Source organism: Cnephaeus nilssonii, assembly GCF_951640355.1.
Source record: "Cnephaeus nilssonii genome assembly, chromosome: 4".
Taxonomy (NCBI): Eukaryota; Metazoa; Chordata; class Mammalia; order Chiroptera; family Vespertilionidae; genus Cnephaeus; species Cnephaeus nilssonii.
In genome coordinates this window covers 56,148,377-56,168,962 of record NC_137075.1, presented here as the reverse complement: position 1 = coordinate 56,168,962, position 20,586 = coordinate 56,148,377, and the positions used below count along the sequence as shown (strand labels likewise).

Sequence of the window (20,586 nt, the reverse complement as noted above, 5' to 3'; positions counted from 1 at the left end):
GAGAGCGGGCCTAAGCCGTCAGTCGGACATCCTTAGCACTGTTGCTGAGGTGGGAAAGGCTCCTGCCACTGCTGCTGCGCTCACCAGCTGTGAGACTGGCTCAGGGCTCTTGGCTGAGCGGGGCTCCCCCTGTGGGAGCGCACTGACCACCAGAGGGCAGCTCCTGCATTGAACGTCTGCCCCCTGGTGGTCAGTGCACATCATAGTGACTGGTCGTTCTGCTGTTTGGTTGATTTGCATATTAGCCTTTTATTATGTAGGATTATTAACTGCATCCCCTATGCTGTACTTTATATCCCCATGACTATTTTGTAACTACCAATTTGTACTCTCTAATCCATTCACCTTTTTTACCCAGCCCCCTCAAGCCCCTCCACTTTGGCAACCATTAGTCTGTTCTCTGTATCTATGGGTCTGTTTCTATTTTTATTTATTTTTCTCTTTAGATTTCACATGTATGTGAAATTATATGGTTATTGTCTTTCTCTGACTGACTTATTTTACTTAGTATAATACCCTCTAGCTCATCCATGCTGTTGCAAATGGTAAGATTTCATTCTTCTTTTTAATGGCCCAATACTGTGTGTGTGTGTGTGTGTGTGTGTGTGTGTGTGTGTGTGTGTGTAACATCTTCTTTGGCTATATAATAAAAGCCTAAGCAACCGTATGGTGGAACTACCAGAATGACCGGTCGCTATGATGCATACTGACCATCAAGGGGCAGAAGCTCAATAGAGGAGCTGCCCTCGAGTGGTCAGTGCGCTCCCTCAGGGGGAGAGCCGCTCAGCCAGAAGCTGGGCTCATGGCTGGCGAGCACAGCTGCCATGGTGGGAGCCTTTCCTGACTCCTCGGCAGCAGGCGCAGTGGGCTGGGATGAGCACAAGTGGCGTGGCACCCCACCCCAATTCAGACTCCTGGCTGCCTGCCACTTGGTACACTGCTACATCCCCTGAGGGGTCCCGGACTGTGAGAGGGATGTCCAGTTGATGCAGGATCAGGCGTAGGCCAGCAGTCGGACATCCCCCAAGGGGTCCCATACTGCGAGAGGGTGCAGGCCAGGGTGAGGGATCCTACCTCAGTGTAAGAATTTCATGCACCGGGCCGCTAGGTATAAATAATGCTGCAATGAGCATAAATGTGCATGCAGTAGGTCCTCGGGTTATGTTGGAGATCCGTTCCTACAGCACGACATAACACAATTTTCACCATAAGTTGGAACCCACCTATATAAGCACCCACGTCACTCACATGAAGCACATATACAGCAATAATGAAGTGAAACAGTAAAAAAATTTTAAAAGAAAGATAACAATTCCTGACCTTTACTTGTGGTAAATACAGTAAAAATAAAAAACATAAAGCACATATGTACATACATCGAAATGACGGAACTTTTTTTTTTAATAAATAAATGGGAGATGGCGATGTAACCATGAAACAACATACGTCGAGTCCGATGTAACCTGAGGACTGTCTGTATATTCCTTTGAATTAGTGTTTTGGGTGTCTTTGGATATATACCCAGAAGTGGAATCACTAGGTCATAAGGCAGTTCCCTTTTTAATTTTTTGAGGAGCTTCCATACTGCTTTCCACAGTGGCTGCACCAATCTGCATTCCCACCAACAGTGCATCTGGGTTCCTTTTCTCCACATCCTCGCCAGCACTTGTTCGTTGATTTATAGATGATAGCCTTTCTGGCAGGTGTGCAGTGATATTTCATTGTAGTTCTACTTTGTATCTCTCTGATGATTAGTGATGTTGAGCATCTTTACATATGTCTAATGGCCATCTGTATGTTCTCTTTGGAGAAGTGTCTATTCAGATCCTTTGCCCATTTTCTAATCAGATTGTTTGTCTTTTTGGTGTTACGTTGTTTATAAAATTTGAATATTAACCCTTACTGGATGCATCATTGGTGAATGTCTTTTTTCATTCAGTAGGTTGTGTTTTCATTTTGTTTATGGTTTCCTTTGTTATGCAAAACCTATTAAGTTTGTTGTAGCTCCATTTATTTTTTCTTTTGTTTCTCTTGCCAGAGGAGATTATCAGAAAAACTATTGCTACGAGAAATGTCTGAGATTTTACCCCCTATGTTTTCTTCTAGCTTTATGGCTTTGAGTCTTACATTTAAATCTTTAGTTCATTTTGAGCTTTTTCTTATATATAGTGTAAGAAGGTGGTCTAGTTTATTTTTTGCATGTACCTGTCCAATTTTTTAACACCATTTACTGAATAGACCTTCTTTATCCCATTGTATATTCTTGGCTTCAGTCAAATATTACTTGATCATATTGGCATGGATTTATTTTGGGGCTTTCTATTTTGTTCCATTGATCTTTTAAAAAATATATTTTTATTGATTTCAGAGAGGAAGGGAGAGGGAGAGAGAGAGAGGAACATTAATGACGAGAGAGAGTCATTGATTGGCTGCCTCCTGCACACTCCACACTGGGGATTGAGCTCACAACCTGGGCATGTTCCCTGACGGGGAATCAAACCGCGACCTCCTGGCTCATAGGTCGATGCTCAACTGCTGAGCCACGCCTGCCGGGCTCAAGCACTTTATAAGGACTCTTGTTAGATATGTGCTCATAGAATTTTGACACTGAAAAAGAATCAACCCACCTCTTTTTCCACCAGTAGAAAGGGAAACTCTGAGACATTAGATAAATCTTGCCCTTCTAGGTATTATATATTTTAGATAATGGACAAAATTATGTGAAATTATGGTATGTATGTATTTTTCCCCCTTATAGGATAAAACAGTCCTTACTGCCCAGTTAGGTAAATAAAACATACCTATTGAAGATTTCATATCTTCAATGGAAAGTATTCTCCTCTTCTCTAGTCCTGTTTTTTTAAAGGTATAATGATCAGTGTTAGAGTTGGTAATATCAAATCTTAATTAGAAGTAAATATTTGTTGATTTATACATTTTATTTTTCTTCTCACTGTTAGCATTTCTTCTTTTTTATCTAACTTATATAAACTTATTTTACTAATATAACTTATATAAAATATTTATTATTTTACTAAATAATAGTTTCAAATATATACCTATATATGTCTGTCTATCTATCTATCTATCTATCTATCTATCTATCTATCTATCTATCTATCACAACAAACAGATTCTGGACCCTCTACCGAGTGTTCCTGATTCAGTAGGTCTGGGTTGAGACCTTAGAATTATATTTCTAACTAGAGGCCCGATGCACGAAATTCATGCAAGGGGCTCAGCCCTCGCAGCCCCAGCTTCATCCAGAAGGTCATCCGGATGGTCGTCCGGATGGTCATTCTGCCGTTCGGTCTAATTAGCATATTAGCTCTTTATGATATAGGATAAGTTCTTAGGCTGCTGGTCCATGGACCTTACCTGAGGAATCACTGAATTAACTCATTCAATCCCACTTTAATCCTATGAAGTAAGTGTTAAGCTTGATCAAATAATCGAATCAATATCCCCTCTCCTGGGAAACTGACCTTTAGATCATTTCACAACCGACATTCCCTTTTGTTTAGACCACATTCCATTTGCTAAGACCAGTAACCTTCCCCTCTGGACTTACCCAGGATCCAGACCCACCCAGTAAATTCCCCACTGAAAAAGCCCGCCTTGCGTCCTTTAAAATCTCTGACTCCCTGTTCCTGGGTGCTGGCACCATTTTGGGGCTCAGCCCATCTGGTTCCAGATCATCTAATAAATTTATAATTGTTTACCACTTCCGACCTCGTGCATTCCTCCTTCAGTGACCCTAACAGTAAGTACCATTATTATCAGCATTTACATATGGAAACTGAGGCACAGATCAGTCAGATTAGTTTCCCAGAGTGGCACAGCTAGTAAATGGCAGAGCCAGGCTTCCACCCGAGACACACTGGACCCTGAGTTCATGCTTATAACCATGACACTGGACATATAAGGTGTTAACAGAGCACAGAGCCACTCTGGAGACCAGAAAGATTTCACAGCAGAGGTAACTAAGAAGCAAGTCTTACACAGGAAGGGTGTGGAGTCCCTGAAGGAAGGTTGCGATTGGGTATTCCAGGGTGTGGGGACAGCGTGTGTAACAGCCCAGAGGAAAGAAAGGGCATGGCTGTTGTTGGAAACTACACAGTTTGGTCTTGCCTGTGTAGTTCTTATTTTTCTGCTTGTCCCTTTAGGGCAAAGGTCATTGTTCTGAAATTCTACACCAAGTATCAAGCTGAAATTAATGCTTGCTGCCTTGACTTATCATGTTTGATAAGATAAAATGAACTTGACTTCGTAATGAGGAACTAAAATGTCAACACTTTCTGGTTAACCATGTAAAAAATAAATTAGGCCATAAATTTTGTGAAAGCTTGGGCTGTTTTAATTTCATTATGGGGTGTGACAAGTAAGAAGTAAGACTTCATTTTCCTTCTTTGGGAGATTAAACTACTCAGCTTAATGAAGTTTTTTTGTTTGATTTAAAATTATGCCTATTTACAGGTTTCCCAGTGAAAAGAACTAAAAGCTGTGGAATAAGAATTGTAGTCTCCTGCTTTTTCTTGGTTCTGGTGACTGAATCATTGACTGTTTCTTCTGGGTTTTCTCTCTGCATTTAATCCTGTATTGTGTGTTAAGTGAATTGATTCTGCCTTAGAATAATAGAGAGATATGAAAAACACTTCAGATAGAAATAGGTTAGCTAATAGGAAGACAACTCTTAAAATTGTGATTGCTGTGGAGAGGAAATAGGTAAAAAACAGTTTTAAAATGAACTATAAGTACACTGGCTGGGTAGCTCAGTTGGTTAGAGCATCGGCCTGATACACCAAAGTTGTGTGTTCTATTCCCAGTCGGGGCACAAAAAAGAGTCAACCAGTGAATACTTAAATAAGTAGAGCAACAAATCAATATTTCTTTTTCTCTAAAAAAAAAAAAAAAAAAAAAAGAGTAGCAATAAGCACTAGGAAATTCTCCAAGTTTTTTTCAAATGACCTTCATAAAAAGACTGCCACCTGTTTTGTGTGTGTGTGTGTGTATGTGTGTGTGCGCGTGCACGCGCGCATGTGGGTGCACTTGCGCACATGCACACTTTGGGGGGCTAAGTATTCCCTTTCCTCTCTGATATACATAAGCTGGGGTCTGTGTTTGAGGGCAGGAGTAGTTTCACATCTCTGCCTCATCCATTCAGTTTGACAGATGAGGGCGCTGATGCTTTGAAAGCACTGTATCAGGTGCTTTTGCATGTATTCTCCATTGATCATGCACTTACATTATTGTTCACCTATAATTTTTTTATCTTCTTACATTAACAGGCCAGCTACAAATGCATGCATATTGTGAAAACCCAGATATAGTGTTATGTGGGAATAAGAGTGACCTGGAAGACCAACGAGCAGTGAAAGAGGAAGAGGCCAGAGGACTTGCAGAGAAATATGGGTGAGTATTTTTGTGGAGAAATCTAGAGAAAACATGTCCAATTTAAACATTAGCACATGAATAAATAACAAAAAAAGATAAAAGCAAAAAAACAGAAACAAAACACTCAGCTGTAGGCCTTGGGAGGTATCAAATATCTACTTTGCATGTTAATCCTATATAATAAAACCCTAATATGCTAATAGACCGAACAGTGGAACAACCAGTCACTATGATGCACACTGACCACCAGGGGGCAGACACTTAATGCAGGAACTGCCCCCTGGTGGTCAGTGTGCTCCCACAGGGGAAGCGCCACTCAGCCAGAAGCCAGGCTCACGGCTGGTGAGTGGCAGGGAGTGGGCCTAAGCCCGCAGGAGGACATCCCCCAAGGGGTCCTGGACTGTGAGAGGGTGCAGGCCAGGCTGAGGGACCCTCTTCCAGTGCACGACTGTCATGCACTGGGCCTCTAGTATTATATAATAGTGTGGACCATAGAAAAAGCATTGGAGAAGGGCCTTTGTTCAGTTCTTCCGTCCCATTTTCTCAATCTCTTGGTGTTTGAAGAAAGACAGCGTTGAGAGTAGATGTCCTAATTTTTTTTTTTAATTTATTGATTTTTTACAGAGAGGAAGGGAGAGGGATAGAGAGTTAGAAACATGGATGAGAGAGAAACATGGATCAGCTGCCTCCTGCACACCTCCTACTGGGGATGTGCCGCAACCAAGGTACATGCCCTTGGCCGGAATCCAACCTGGGACCTTTCAGTCCGCAGGCCGACGCTCTATCCACTGAGCCAAACCGGTTTCGGCAGATGTCCTAATTTTGTAAGGCCTCCTTTACAAGATGCAAGTAGGTGACCCCTGGGATAAAGACATCCTTTATGTTTAACAAGGACATTTCAAAGCCAGTTCATCTGCTGCTGTAGAGAGCTCCAGCATACACCAGGGCCTTCTTGGCTTTGAACTTTCTGTGCTGGGAGAGGAGTGTGAAGATCCCCTGTGGTTTAGGCTGTGCTTTTGTGGCGGAGAATCAACTAAAACTGTCTTCGTTCTTGAGCTCTGGGAAGAGGATCATATAGCAGCAGCATTCATTGGACATAAAAGGAGGGGTCAGCCACTTTTTATTAAAGTGTCAAGGGCACCCCTACACAGGAATTTGTACTTTACTTCTTTTCTGCCTCAAAAAAATGAGCACTCAAATGTACGTGTATTAATTACCCTTAATATCGGGGGGAGGCAGCCAGCGGGGTTGAGAAGGAAGGCGTGGGGAGAGGAGGAGTGTGTGGTGTGGAGGGGGGTGGTCTACAGGGACATTACCTGGTGAGTGGCCTTGGTTGTTAGAAACCAAAGAGGCCAGAGGAGACCCTTTCCCTTGTCATTGTCTGAGCACAGCTGTGCTCTTCCTGGGGCTGACGGAGGCTCAGAAAGCAGTCAAGGATGCGATTCACACTGGGAAGAGAGTGCAAGGATAGGTCGGCCCCATGGGAAGAGGCCAGAGGCTGCAGAGCTTTGAATATCATGCAAGGAGAGTGAAATTGGTTTCCTGGGGGACAGGGAGTTGCTGAAAGCCTTTGAGCACCGAGGGATGTCATCAGCACTTTTCCAGATCAGTCGGGGGGAGGGGGTGGGATGGGGGGCTGCGGGCAGGAGGAGAGGGGGGATGAAACAGAAGGAGGAAAGACTGGAGACAGGGAAATTGCAGTGATCTGTGAAGTAGGGAGGGGCTGGATTTGTGGAAAAGGAAAAGGACTAAATCAGAGAAAATACACAGGGTCAGGGTCGGGCAGAACAGGATTTTAAATCTTAAATCCAGCACCAGGAAGCGGGTGGTTCCCGTCAACGAGGCTGGCTCACGCTGGGGAGGATTTGCAGTCAGATGTGGAGGCTTTCACTCAGGGTAGGTGGTGGGGAACCATGTTAGGAGCACCTGGGGAGCTTTTAACAAATACTCGCCTCTGAGCTTCTGACATAATGGGTCTGGAGTGGTTTATCAGGCAGGGTTCCGTGAACAAACATACTTAGGTACAGAGGGGTTTGACTTTATGCTCTTGTCGGAGCTGGGTAGGCAGTCTCTGTCAGGTGTAGTTTTGTGTCTGATGCTGAAGCTTGAGGTCCAGAGGACAGGCAGTCAGGAAGGGAAGCTGGATCTAAAGTGAGAGAGAGCAAGAAGCAGCTGGACCCATCCTTACGGACCCAAACCTTGTCAGTCAGTGTCGCCTCTGACCTGGATGGCGTGGGTGTCCTGCAGCAGCCAGGGCTCTGCTCGCAGAGCTAAACACTCACACCTGGCCCAGGAGTCGGTGAAGCTGGAGGAGGATCGAGGGGAAGATGGAGCAGGTGCAGGTCTGGCTGCTGGCTTGTGCCAACGAGTTGAGCCAGCAGGTAAGCAGCAACGTGTGACAGCTACCGAATAGCTTCTGCTTCACTTCCGTCCCCCAGATCTCTCTGCGGTCCAGCCTACCTGGGAAGGGAATTCTGAGAAATGTCATTGACATATTCAAAGCCACCACAGGTGGGGGCCTGGACATTGGTATCTTTCATGATTTGCATGCACAGGGGTTGAGATATGCTCTCTTCCTCCTTTAGAAGACACTCCTGTAATGTAGTGGGGGGGGGGGGGGATCAGATACCACGAGAACACAGCATTGAAGCTGGGAGCCATGTTGCAAGGGGGTGAGGAGGAAGTAAGTGATGAAGCAATGGAAACCACGGGCCCTAGACCATGCTTTTGAGAAGTGTGCTAGTCAAGGCCAAAAGAGCAAAACCTAGGGCAGCCAGTGCAGTTAGCTACATCAAACAAGTATATTCTCAAGTTTGGGGCAGAGTCGGGATTGACTTCCTCCTCCTCTGAGTTTCTTCAGCCCTTTGCTGCTTTCCTTGGTTCATTCCACATCCTGTCTGAGCCCAAGGTTGCTTTTGGACTATATGGGGAGTCTGGGGATACAGGGGTTGCTTTTCATCTGTGCTCAGATGACAGGTTTGGGGAGTATTTTAAAGAGAGAGGCTCAATCTAAAGTTTCTGGATTGAATAAAAACGAGGAGAGATGGGATTAGCAGATAAGGGAATTGAAACTATTGGGGAAGAATGGAAAGGAATGGAAACAAAATTCCTTTAACATTTAGGAAGTATAGAATATAGTTCTCTAGGTTGTGCCCTGTCCGGGAACTGAACTGTGACCTCCAGGCTCACGGGTCAGTGCTCAACCACTGAGTCACACCAGCTGGGCATGACATAACTACATATCATTTGCATGTAGTCTGATAATTTTGCATTTTTGTTACTATTGTGCTGCCTTCTATCCTCAATTCATAAAAATGGATCAGTGGTTCACAAGGGATTCTCTGAAATATACATACATTCAGAGAATGACAGACTGTGTTTCCGAAAAACTTTGCAAAGCTAACAAAGGACGTGTTACAGTGCAAATATGGAACATACATCGGTGTGTGCTGGGACAAGGAAATCAGATAATGAGAACTCCATGCAGCAGCCCAAAATGGAAAGAGCGAGCTGGATGCATGATGATGACTATCAGGAAATTTAGTTTTAGTAGAACTAAGAATCCATTTATCTCTAATTTCCTGCAAAATCTTTTTTTTTTTTTTTTTGCTATAGACTTGGTTAAATTGTAATATGATGTTCTTGAGTCACTTCCTAACACAACAAAGTGATTTATTGGTAAACCAATCAAGTTCTGCTAGAACAAGTGCAAAACAATGCTTTGCAGTAGGCTACATCGAATAATATTGTCATTGAAGTCAGAGGAGAGAACAAAACAGAGGTTTGTTCAAATTTTTAGTCCTGCCAGTAAAAACTATTACAAGTCATACTGTTGCTGAAACATAAGAATAGTTACAAAGCCCTGGCCTGTGTTTTTCAGTGGTTAGAGCATGACTGGTGAACCAAAGGGTTAGGGGTTCAATTTCCTGGTCAAGGACCTGTACCTGGGTTTAGGGTTTGATTCCCCACCCTGGGGATATGTGGGGGCAACTCATTGATGCCTCTCTCTCACATTGATGTTTTTCTCTCCCTCTCTCCTTCCTTCTCTCCCTCCCTCCCTTTCATTCTCTTAAAAGTCAATGGGAAATTACCCTCAGGTGAGGATTAACACACACAGCACACAAAGAATAGCCTCAAAGTCAGTGACAAAGATAGTAGGAGAGAGCAGCATTGCCAACATGCCTCTTGTCGGTGATGCTGTTGGAGCTCAAGCTTTAGTGTGCATCAGAATCACCTGAGAGCTGTGTCCCACCATTTCTGATTTGGTAGATCGGGGCCGAAGCCCCCAAATATACATTTGTAATTGATTTCCAGATGCTGCTGGTGGTGGTGGTTGAGGACGGCACGCTGAGAACCACTGGTGTAGATGCCAAGTTACTGTCAGGTGTGCATGCTGGCTTATATGTTCCTTGACAAATAGCTGGACAGAACACTTATGCACAGAATAGAAAGCACTTGTCTACTGATGCCATGCATGGGTGAGGGTAACGTGCTCAATGACTTCTCATTGGAAAAGCTATGCTAAAAAGAAAAAGCGTTTTTTCTTTTTCTCACACAGTTAATTGCACCAGCTGTGATATAGATTGGGGGGGACACTAGGGTTGGTACGGAGGGAGCACCGGCTGCAGTGGGCAGGCAAGGACTTTACTCTGGTTGCCCCTAAATTCCCTCCCACACTCTGCTTTACTTACAGAGGGTAGTCGGTGGTCGTTAGAAGACTCTGTCCTTGATTCAGAGTTGAGGAAAATAAAGAAAATTGTGAATGCGATGAGAGCATGATAATTGAATGTACGTATTTCATGTGCTGTGCCAAGAAATAGGCAGCAAATGTTTAAACATTGAGATAATTGACATATAATGCTGTATGAGTTTTAATGATTTGATGTGTGTATATATTGCAAAATGATTACCAAAATAAGTGTAGTTAACACTCATCACCACATATAGCTACAATTTTTTTTTAGTGTGTGACAGGAACTTTTAAGGTTTACACTTTCAGGGGCTGCAAAATTAAAACAACTTGTTTTCCCATTGAAGGCTGTTGGCTATTGATGAGGAAGGTGCTCAAGAATTTCTGGAATGAAGGATGACTTTAAAAACATTTATTTACCACATTAATAATATGAGTACAGACCATTTCTGGAATTTCAAGTGGTTTAGCTCAGCAGAACACTCCGTGTCTATCTAGCTTGAACTAGAGGAAATGGGGTATGAATAGCTTGATCTCTAGTAGTTTGATGCTTTGCTAATTGGATGACATCCTTCCTTTGTTTGAGAAATAAATTAATGATGTATCATTGGGCATGTTTTAAAACCACATACATCAGCTGCAACTAAACACACAAGACAATTTCCAGAGCCCCACACAAGTCAGTACAAGATCTAGAGCTCATTTGGCACAATCTCCCAGGCTGGACAGTCCACACCCCAGCCCTTTACTGCAGCGATTTTCACCTGGTGTGCCGCAAGGATTTAAAACGTGCAATACCTGTTTAGTTAGGAGCACTGACCTCTTTCCCCCTAGATTGTCAAATAAAAAAGGACAACAGTCAACACAACAATAGCCATTCTGTGCGAATATCCTGTCTTGCGCCATAAATATAGGTCATATAATAGAGTTGTATCTAATTGGTTACATTGCATAATAAAGTTTCATATGATTGGTTAATTCTTGGTACCAGAAATCTTTATATACAAGTATAGGCACCTGATTTTTTAAAAAAAATCGTTTTGGAGCCTGGCTGTTATGGTTCAGTGGTTGAACATTGACCTATGACCCAGGAGATCATGGTTTGATTCCCATTCAGGGCACATGCCTGGGTTGTTTTACTCAATCCCCAGTAGGAGGTGTGTGGGAGGCAGCTGATTGATGATCCTCTTTCATCATTGATGTTTATATCTCTCCCTCTTCCTTCCTCTCCGAAATCAATAAAGACATATTTAAAACAAATAAAAATAGTTTTAAAAATCCCTTTGGAGTAAAAAGGGTAGGTAATTACTATCTTTTGTTGGTAAATTAGTAAAAATTATACCTATTTTTGTCAGATCGGCAAAAAATACATTTTTTGGTGTGCCACAGAATTTTAGTAGATTACATGTGCCATGAGTTGAGAAAGGTTGAACATTGCTTATTGACTATACTAGCTTATTCATTTAGCATCCAAAAGATTATGAAAGTATGAGACTTTATTTCCTACTTTAGTGAAAAATTTCTCCTTAATTTCTGATCCACATGTGAGCCAAATATCTAGAACCATTTGGGAGAATTATCAAATGCACTTGCTTTTATTTCTGAAAAATTCTGACTGGAAACGAATCTTCTATTTTTTTGGAAATAAATAATAGAAAAGCAACCAGTTAGATGTGGGTCTTAATCTATGGCATGAGCTAGGGATATAGATATCTTACTGAAAACCGGCAAGTGATAATGCTCCCATTGATTTGAAGCTGTTTGCCATTTTGTGTATTTTATTTTACTTCATTTCATTTTGAAATTTGTGATTCATCTATTTTTTAAAAGCACACTGGATTGGTGTTCTGCATGTGTTCCAAATGGCCATTAAATGGTCATTTACAGATTGATATCACCATTAGCGGCACAGATTTTTTCCCCAAAGGTTTGGAGATACTGCTGCCTGGTAATGCTATATTAGCGCCACCATGTGGAGAGAAGGAACAATACTATCCTTTCTATGGTTAAAAAAAAAGAACAACTGATCCTCTTGAATTTAAGATTACTAAACTTTTGCCTACCATATTTTAGGAAAAACAGAACATTATTTTTAGAGAAAACCTCATTAGATGAACTTTTATTGAGCGTTTGATGGATGCTAGGCTTATGCTAAGCCCTTTACATTGTATTATCTCATTGCCTCCTTACCGTGACCCATGAGCCACGGTTACTCCTCTTTACAGATACAGGGAAGTGTTCAGATTAAGCACCTCAAATGCCTTCTAAAAGTCAACACCAAGAAGATATGCACATAAAGATATTATTAACTCCATCCACTAAACTTTCTATGCCCTTAAGACAAGCTGAGAAGTCCAGCTTTCAAATGTGAGCACAAGGCACATTTCTGTCTCTGAGGCATCATTTTATTATGGAAGGAAAGTCTTACTTCAGGGTCTTCTCTATGGATCTCATCTGGTTTGCTTCTTGTCTGGCAGTTCAAAGAGCTGAGAGTGGAGAGGAGTGAGCTCTAGTATTTTATTCCCATAGAAATAAAACCCGCGTTGCCCTAATTGCTCAGAAGACTTGAATGATCTGTCAAAAGATTTTCAGGTTGTTAACCTGACTCCTGATCACATGACCTGGAGATTACAAGGGCAGGGAAATGAACTTTTAATTGAAGGGTATAAGTTTGTTACTTGAATTTGGGGTTATAAATCTAAACTACATCTAGTTAATATTGTACATCTTTTAATATGAGAGACTTGAAATATACATCTTAACTCATATACCCTGAAATACTACCAATCAAATATTTGCTTAAGTTAGTAAACATTAGACAATAGCTCACAGCGCTGCTAGAGGCATCCGTCATTTATATTAATCAATAAAGCAAGGTCCATTTTCTGTCAGCATTTAGTGATGGCCACTTGGGGGAACGCGGTGTTTGAGGAGTGAAGGGAGGCAAGTGCTTCAGAGCACTTTGGCTGGGACAGGTAAGTCTGAGTGAGCCATCCCGATGCAGGAAGGCCTGGTCCCAGATATCAAATTTAGTCAAGGGCACTGACCTCTTTTCCTGTAGATCGCCAAATTTAAAAAATGACAACCGCCCAACACAGCAGTAGCCACAAGGATGAATGCCCTGCCTTGAACCATAAATATACAGGTCTTACAAAAAAGACCTTGGTCACATCGTATGATAAGGTTGCAGCTGATTGGCTAATTCTTGATACCAGATACCCTTATATTTTGGAGAAAAAAGGGTAGCTAATTACTACTACTATTATTATTATAGTAAGTGCTTTAAAGTCAACTCACTTAATCCTTATAAGAAGATCCTGATATTATCTAGTTTTACAGACGAAGCAGCTGAGGCACAGAGATGAATAGCTTGCCTGTGTTACACAGTTGGTAACAAGTGTTACTAGATTTGTCTCCAGGAAGCCTGACTCTAGATGTTATGGCTCCTGACCGTTGTCCAAATTGTCTGTAATTTCTACACCTAGGTTTTCTAGTTTTTAAAAGTACTTTCAACTATGTTTTTTCATATATGCCTTCGAAGTGACTGTGAGGTAATTTTCAGGAGCTGAAAGGGAAGAAACTATGGAAAGTAAAAAGAGTTTAAGGAGATTCAGTTGAGACATTCTGTGAATGTGAGAAGGCTAGAGTTGGAAAGATATTTATAATTGAACTAGAGGTCCAATGCACGAAATTCGTGCAAGGGACTCAGCCCTCACAGCCCTGGCTTTATCTGGAAGGTCGTCTGGAAGGTGTTCAGCTGCCCAGTCTAATTAGTATATTATGCTTTTATTATTATAGATTTGTGCAGATTTTAAAAATTAGATGTACATTATCATGACTAGTATTTACAAGAAGTTTACTATTCAACTACTTTTTTTTTGGTATTTTCAATTTCAGTCTATTATTCTTGGAGGGAGGGAATCATTTTTCAGTTGCCTTTCCATGAAACAGTATATTTCTAAATCGCAATAGAGTGAGCAGGTCTTCCCCTTAAGTATAAGAAATGTTCTGTAGACATTAAATTATTCTTCATGGGCATAATTGAGAAGAAGAAAATGTAAGTATTTAAGTTTTGAGACCTCTCAATCCCAAATTCAATTTCTGTAACAATGGCAACATCACAAACTCTCCCTCGGACTTAGTTCAATAACATCATAGGTACTTGATGAATAATTATTTATTGAGTCCACATAAAGGGTGTTCTCTTAACACTTGGTAATCAAATATTGCATGAGACCCGGGGGTTAGAAAATATGTATTATCTTCATTTTGTGGATAAGGTGACAGATAAAGAGGGAGAAAAAAAGACTGACAGTAACGAAAGTCATAGATAAGCAGTGGTTTAAAAAACCACTGAGACCATGTAATTTTCCTGGTAGACCCTTCTCTGATCAAGATATTTTAGAGTCAGCATATGAAGGGCTATCAATGTGGGCATGGGAGAATCATTGCAGCAACCATGTCTTGCAGAATTTAGAGATGGGTAGAGAAATACTCAAATGAAATCATAGTTTCTTACTCAGTTTTTAGAAGCTATACTAGAACAGGAGAGAATTGCCGAGGTCAAGTTATAGCTCCTATAGGAAGTGTGCAGTAAGATAGCGCTTTGGGGAATCACAATGGAGAAATAGCCTTCTATCCCTACACATGAACACCCTAACCTACTGTTGTGGAGCGGATGCAAGTGAATGACCACTGGAGCCCAGACCAAATTAAAATTTAGGGAGTCTTTATTAGCCGGGCGACCCGGCGACTGCTCTGCCATTCTCCACGCAGGGAGACCAGAGAGCAGCAGCGACCCTTTGTGTAGGACCGCTTTTAAGCACATTAACCACATCCGGTTTTTGCAGAACAAGTAACCCAAGACAAAACAGTTTTTCCCAAGCAACGTCAGGATCATGCCAATGACGACCATGTTATTCACAGGGTCATCCTGTTCTCCAGAAAGCTGACAGTGTTCTGTGAAAGAAGGCCTACGTGCTGGGAAGGGGCCATGAGTCCCTATCTCAAGGCCTGGCCTGGTGTCAGCACTGACAATTCTATCTGAGGCATAGTCCACGGCCTCTCTGGAAGCATGCTCAAAAATTCCCACTCTCCAACACTACTTGTAGTGACATAAGAAGTAGAACAGTTCTGCAAACATCTGTAAAAGCACAAAGAAGGTTTTAAAAGGAAACTGTAAAAGTTCTCATGTGGAAGCTGCTTCTAGCCAGGAAATAATACAAGAGTAACTGAAATTGTAATCAGAGTCATTAATGTAGCCTTAAGATGCTAGGAGAACACAGGAAAACAAAGACATTCTTTAAGAAAAGTAATAGTGGACGATTTTAAAGTCCCTATAAATGTAAGAAATATTTTACTGAATTCAGTTGCAGGACTCTCTCTGAGGTGCTAAAACAATTTTCTTTTCGGAGTTTTTTACATCAGAGATCATTTTGATCAGATTCCTTATTAAGTGGTAGAAATGAAATCAACAGTTTGAGGAAATACAATTAGATTATTATTTTCATGGCTTTATTAAGAAGCAGGAAGAATTTGGCAGTTGATTAATTCTGTGGTAAAGATTAATTCAAATGTATAAAGGGTGGCCAACAAGAGATTATGTGAAAAGAAGCCTTATAGCTTTGAAATAATGCTTTGTGAGTTACTTAAAAATTATACATATACCACAGGCCTTTGGATAACAAAATAAGCACACTTAAGATAGATACCCTTGAGGAACTCTGAGATGCAGAATTCAGAATGTCTGCAAGTGGCTGGTGCAGGAATACCACCTGGAGTTGACAGGCAGCAAAGCGTTTGGCAGACACAGCCAGTGACCTCTCATTTCTCTCTAATGCAGTCCCCCCCCCCCCCCCCCGACCCCCCGCTCCCCAATGTGCAGCAAGTAGAAGAGATTTACCTGTTTTGGAAATCCCCATATAATGTATATAAGTTTGGAACAAGTAGAGCCTATGACTAAGTTGGTTACTGGAACCAAACAGCTGTGGATCCCACTACCAGCTCTCTTCCTTTCTGGCATTGTGAAATGGGGCAAGTTACTTCGTCTTTCTGGGCCACAGTTTAATATTTGTAAAATGGTAATAAAAACTTTCAGAAGTTTTACATCTCTATTAGGAATGCAGTGTTATTTGATTTTTTTTTAAACTTAAAATATTTTTATTGATTTTTAGGAAGGAAGAGGGAGAGAGAGAGAGAGAGAGAGAGAGAGAGAGAGAGAGAGAGAGAGAGAAAGAGAAAGAGAAAGAAAGAGAGAACGAGAGAGAGAATCCATGGCTGAGAGAGAGAGAGAGAGAGAGAGAGAGAGAGAGAGAGAGAGAGAATATCCATGGCTGCCTCCTGCATGCCCCCTATGAGGGGTGAGGGGTTGAGCCTGCAACCCAGCATGTGCTCTGATCTGAAATTGAATGGGCAACCGTTTGGTGTATGGGACGATGTCCAAGCAATGAGCCACACTATCCAGGACAGTCTTTTTCACTTTTTAATGTATCCTATAGTAGTAAAATGCTTTTGTTTTGTTAATTCTCACCTGAGGATATTTTCCCATTGATTTTTAGAGTGGAAGGGAGGGAGGATGGGGAGAGACAGAGAGAGAGAAACATCAATGTGAGAGAGACACATCAATTGGTTACCTCACGCTTGTGCCCCAACCAAGGCCGGGGATTGAGCCTGCAACCCAGGTCTGTGCCCTTGACGGGAATTGAACCCAGCACCCTCAGTCTGCAAGCCCATTGTCTATCCACCGAGCCAAACTGGCCAGGGCAGTAAAATGCTTTTGTTGCCTTGCACATTTGTACTCTGTTTTATAAGTTGCATTATCAAGGGCAAAGCCTTTCCTTTGATAAGTCCTTTCCCTCTACAAGTCATTCTCTGAGTTGTCTCTCTGTCTTCCAGAATCCCCTACTTTGAAACGAGCGCTGCCAACGGGACAAACATAAGCGAAGCGATCGAGACGCTCCTGGACCTGATAATGAAGCGGATGGAGCGGTGTGTGGACAAGTCCTGGATCCCTGAAGGAGTGGTGCGGCCCAATGGCCACCCCTCTGCGGACCAGATAAGTGAAGGGAAGCCGAAGGGGGCATGTGGCTGTTGAAAAGTCCAGTGCGCTCCACAATGATTTGAGTGGCCCGCGTCTGCAGTCTCCTCTATGGGTGACACACGGCACAGAGAGAGGTGAACGGGCATTGTGTACAGGTCCCTCTCACTATCCCGATGAGACCAATCAATAAAGCATCCAGTTTTAAAATCAATTTGCCGCAGCTTTTTAAACATTTCTTTAAGATTCAGCCTGAGAGTTAGGAGGAATATTGCACATAGCCAAAAGTGCCTTATAAAACCTTACTTAGCCTATGGCAGTAAATCATTCAAGGATTTGGGATTTTGTAGCTACAGAAGAGTGTGTTTATTATGAAGAATGAGTGAAGATATCGTCACCTGCCTTAACACAGATCGGCCCAGTGTCTCACATTCGAGATCTTAGATGCAATTATAAAACCACCAGTCTTTAACCCAAATGAAAATATCCTACTTGTACTGTAGGTGACCTTCTAAAACGCCATCTATCTAAACCCCTTGAATATTAAACAAGAATATGCACAAACATTGGGTTCAGTGTCCTCAAATATTAATTCATGTAAGCATTCTCTTTAAAATGAATATTGGACAAATTATGACCATATCTATAGACCCTGGATACACTGGATCAATCAGTTACGTACTAACTGTGATTCTTGTTTGTGGGAACGGGATTGGGGCTGAGGGTAGGGGTGGCTTCATATAGCAGGAACAACTGAGGTGGGGCTTAATGCCCAGTCAGGCTGCTGTATTCCCATTGCTCTTAAGGTTTGATAGAAGGGACAGAGAACTAGATTGTCATGGCTTTAGTTCACTGTGATCTTAGCATTTATACTTGGCCTACACGCTGGCCACATCTGAACATAGCTGGTGCTTATGCTAAGTTGTTTGTAATAAATAAATATTTAGTTTCTTTTTCTTCATATTTATAATGTTGGTCTGGTGTCCTCAGACCACACTTTCAATTGGCATGTGAACTACCAGTCTTCTGTCTTCACCATCAGGCTCTGGATTGTTGATCTTTGCAACTTGTTTTATTTTTACATTGGCAGAATTGAAGGAATTCGTTTTTAATGATGTAAAATGTCCTTTTGCTATTTACTGGATGATAGATGTTTATATTTAAGTGGTTACATTTGTATTCTAGCTCAATATAAGAAAAATAAAGTGTTCTACAGCCTGTATTTTTCACTGAGATCAGGGGCATCTGTATTTGCTGGGTCTTGCCAAGGTCACATATTCTTCTACATTGCCAGTGTCTTTATACCCAATTAAAGATTATTTTAAAATGTGCTTTGTGGCAGTTTATAAAGGTCAAAGGGGACAATTCTTATTTATTAAAGTGGTTTAAATAGATTAAAATGTCCAAAAAGTTTAATAACTATTTAGAGAACAATACATTATAATTTAAATAAATGGATTTACATAAAATAAAATATAAATGTATGTTGTGGTAGCAAATGTTTGGCAAAGTGTAATTAGAAAAATACAACTTTTTTGGAAAGTAATTGCTTTTACATGATTATTTTCAAATGGCTTTTTGTTGAGTACCTATCCTGTTTTGTTTTGTTTGTTTATTTTTGCCACAACTCCCTTAAAAAACTTAGCTGTGGTTACTAAGATGTTATGTATTTCTGTCCTTAAAATGAGAACTTCTTTTAAACCCTAAAGAAGCCATTGTGTCCTATGCATTTGAATTGTATATTCTGGTGAGGAAAGATTCAGACACTTCAAGGGCAGAGTCATGTTCACAGTGGTACCTTCTCAAGTTGCCATAAGATGTCAATGGAGTAAATCATATTTTTACATTTACATATCAGGGAACATTTTATATGGTCTGTTTGTATAGTTAAAAAGAAGACAATTTTGTATGTTTCTGTTTTGTTTTTTTTTAAGAACCAAATGAGCAATTAGCCACAGATCCTATTGGCCTTAAACATAATATACAATTAAAATGTGTATACCTGATACAGTGCACATACATGAACTGTCTTTAATTATTGAAATAAATAATCTGTATTCTCTTTGGAAATCCTTTGTTTAAATTTGTTATTGAAGTGCCATATTTTTGTGAGTCAATGTATTTTTTCTATTTGTAAGTCTGTGTAAAAGTGAATTGTATCTTCAGTGAGCATTGTGCCAATTGAGCTTATAATAAATCTAGAGGCCCGGTGCATGAAATTCATGCACAGGGGGGTAGTCCCTCAGCCTGGCCAGCACCCTTTCACAATCCTGGACCTCTTGGGGGATGTCCGACTGCTGGTTTAGGCCCAATCCCACAGGGATCCCAAAGCTTCATCAGTAAGGATGTCTGGAATGATATCCAGAAGGTTGTTCAGCTAGCTGGTCTAATTTTATCATTATAGACTAGAGGCCTGGTGCACGAAATTCGTGCACCGGCAGGGGGTGTCCCTCAGCCCAGCCTGCACCCTCTCCAATCTCGGACATCCCTCTCACAATCCAGGACTGCTGGCTCCCAACCACTTGCATGCCTGCCTGCCTGCCTGCCTGATTGCCCCTAACCGCTTTTGCCTGCCAGCCTGATCACCCCCTAACCACTCCCCTGCCAGAGTGATCGACACCTAACTGCTCCCCTGCCGGCCCAATCGCACCCAACTGCCCTCCCCTGCTGGCCTGGTCCCCCCCAACTGCCCTCCCTCCCCTGCAGGCCTGGTCACCCCCAACTGCCCTCCCCTGCCGGCCATCTTGTGGTGGCCATCTTGTGACCACATGGGGGTGGCCATCTTGTGCGAGGGTGTGATAGTCAGTTTGTATATTACCTCTTTATTATATAGGATAGTGGTCTAGTCTCTCAAGTTTGTATGTGAGTGTAACTTCATTTCCCATCACATTGTTTCAAACCAGAGGTCATAATACTAAAGGAAACCAAATCCAGGGGCACAATTTCCATCAGGTCCTTGATGAGTGGCCAACCAAGACAACATGTTCTGGAGAAAGTAAGCCAAATATGTTACATCAAACATTTGTAGAGCACATATCATGTGGGAAGTGTTGTACTAGCCAGTCTTAGATGAACTAAACAAGGATGGTAAGGGCCTAAACAAAGACCAAGTCTGAGAGATGGATTCAAGAGGCATTGGGAAGATTATAGCAATTGATTGGATGAGGAGGGAATATGTGGGGAGATGGACTCTCTGACCTTATTTCACTCACTCACTCCTCTGCAGGTACACTGGCTTTGGAGCAGACAAGTGTGCTCCTGCCTCAGGAATATTGGCAGTTCTCTCTGTCTGGGTAGCTAGTCTTCCATATATCTGCATGGCTCTCTCTCTCCCATCCTTTAAAGGTGTTCCGATGTCACCTTGTCCAAAAGGACTTCACTGCCCACCTTCTATAAAATAGTAGTTGCTTCAATAAAATGCTAAGGGGGAAAAATAGTAGTTGCTCCTGTCGCTCCGGCCCCAACC

The 20,586-nt window shown here is 41.8% G+C and overlaps 1 protein-coding gene across 2 annotated transcripts in view; it reads left to right on the top strand.

Annotated features, from left to right (window-relative positions):
* Nucleotides 1-19,704, top strand: part of RAB27A (RAB27A, member RAS oncogene family) — a 70,419-nt gene extending 50,715 nt beyond the window's left edge. For both annotated transcript variants that reach the window (XM_079767991.1, XM_079767990.1), the window contains 2 exons: nucleotides 5,289-5,412; nucleotides 16,979-19,704. In XM_079767991.1, the coding sequence (XP_079624117.1) occupies nucleotides 5,289-5,412; nucleotides 16,979-17,177 (323 nt within the window). In that variant the 3' untranslated portion in view covers nucleotides 17,178-19,704. The remainder of the gene's footprint in view (nucleotides 1-5,288; nucleotides 5,413-16,978) is intronic.
* Nucleotides 19,705-20,586: the final 882 nt, after the last annotated feature.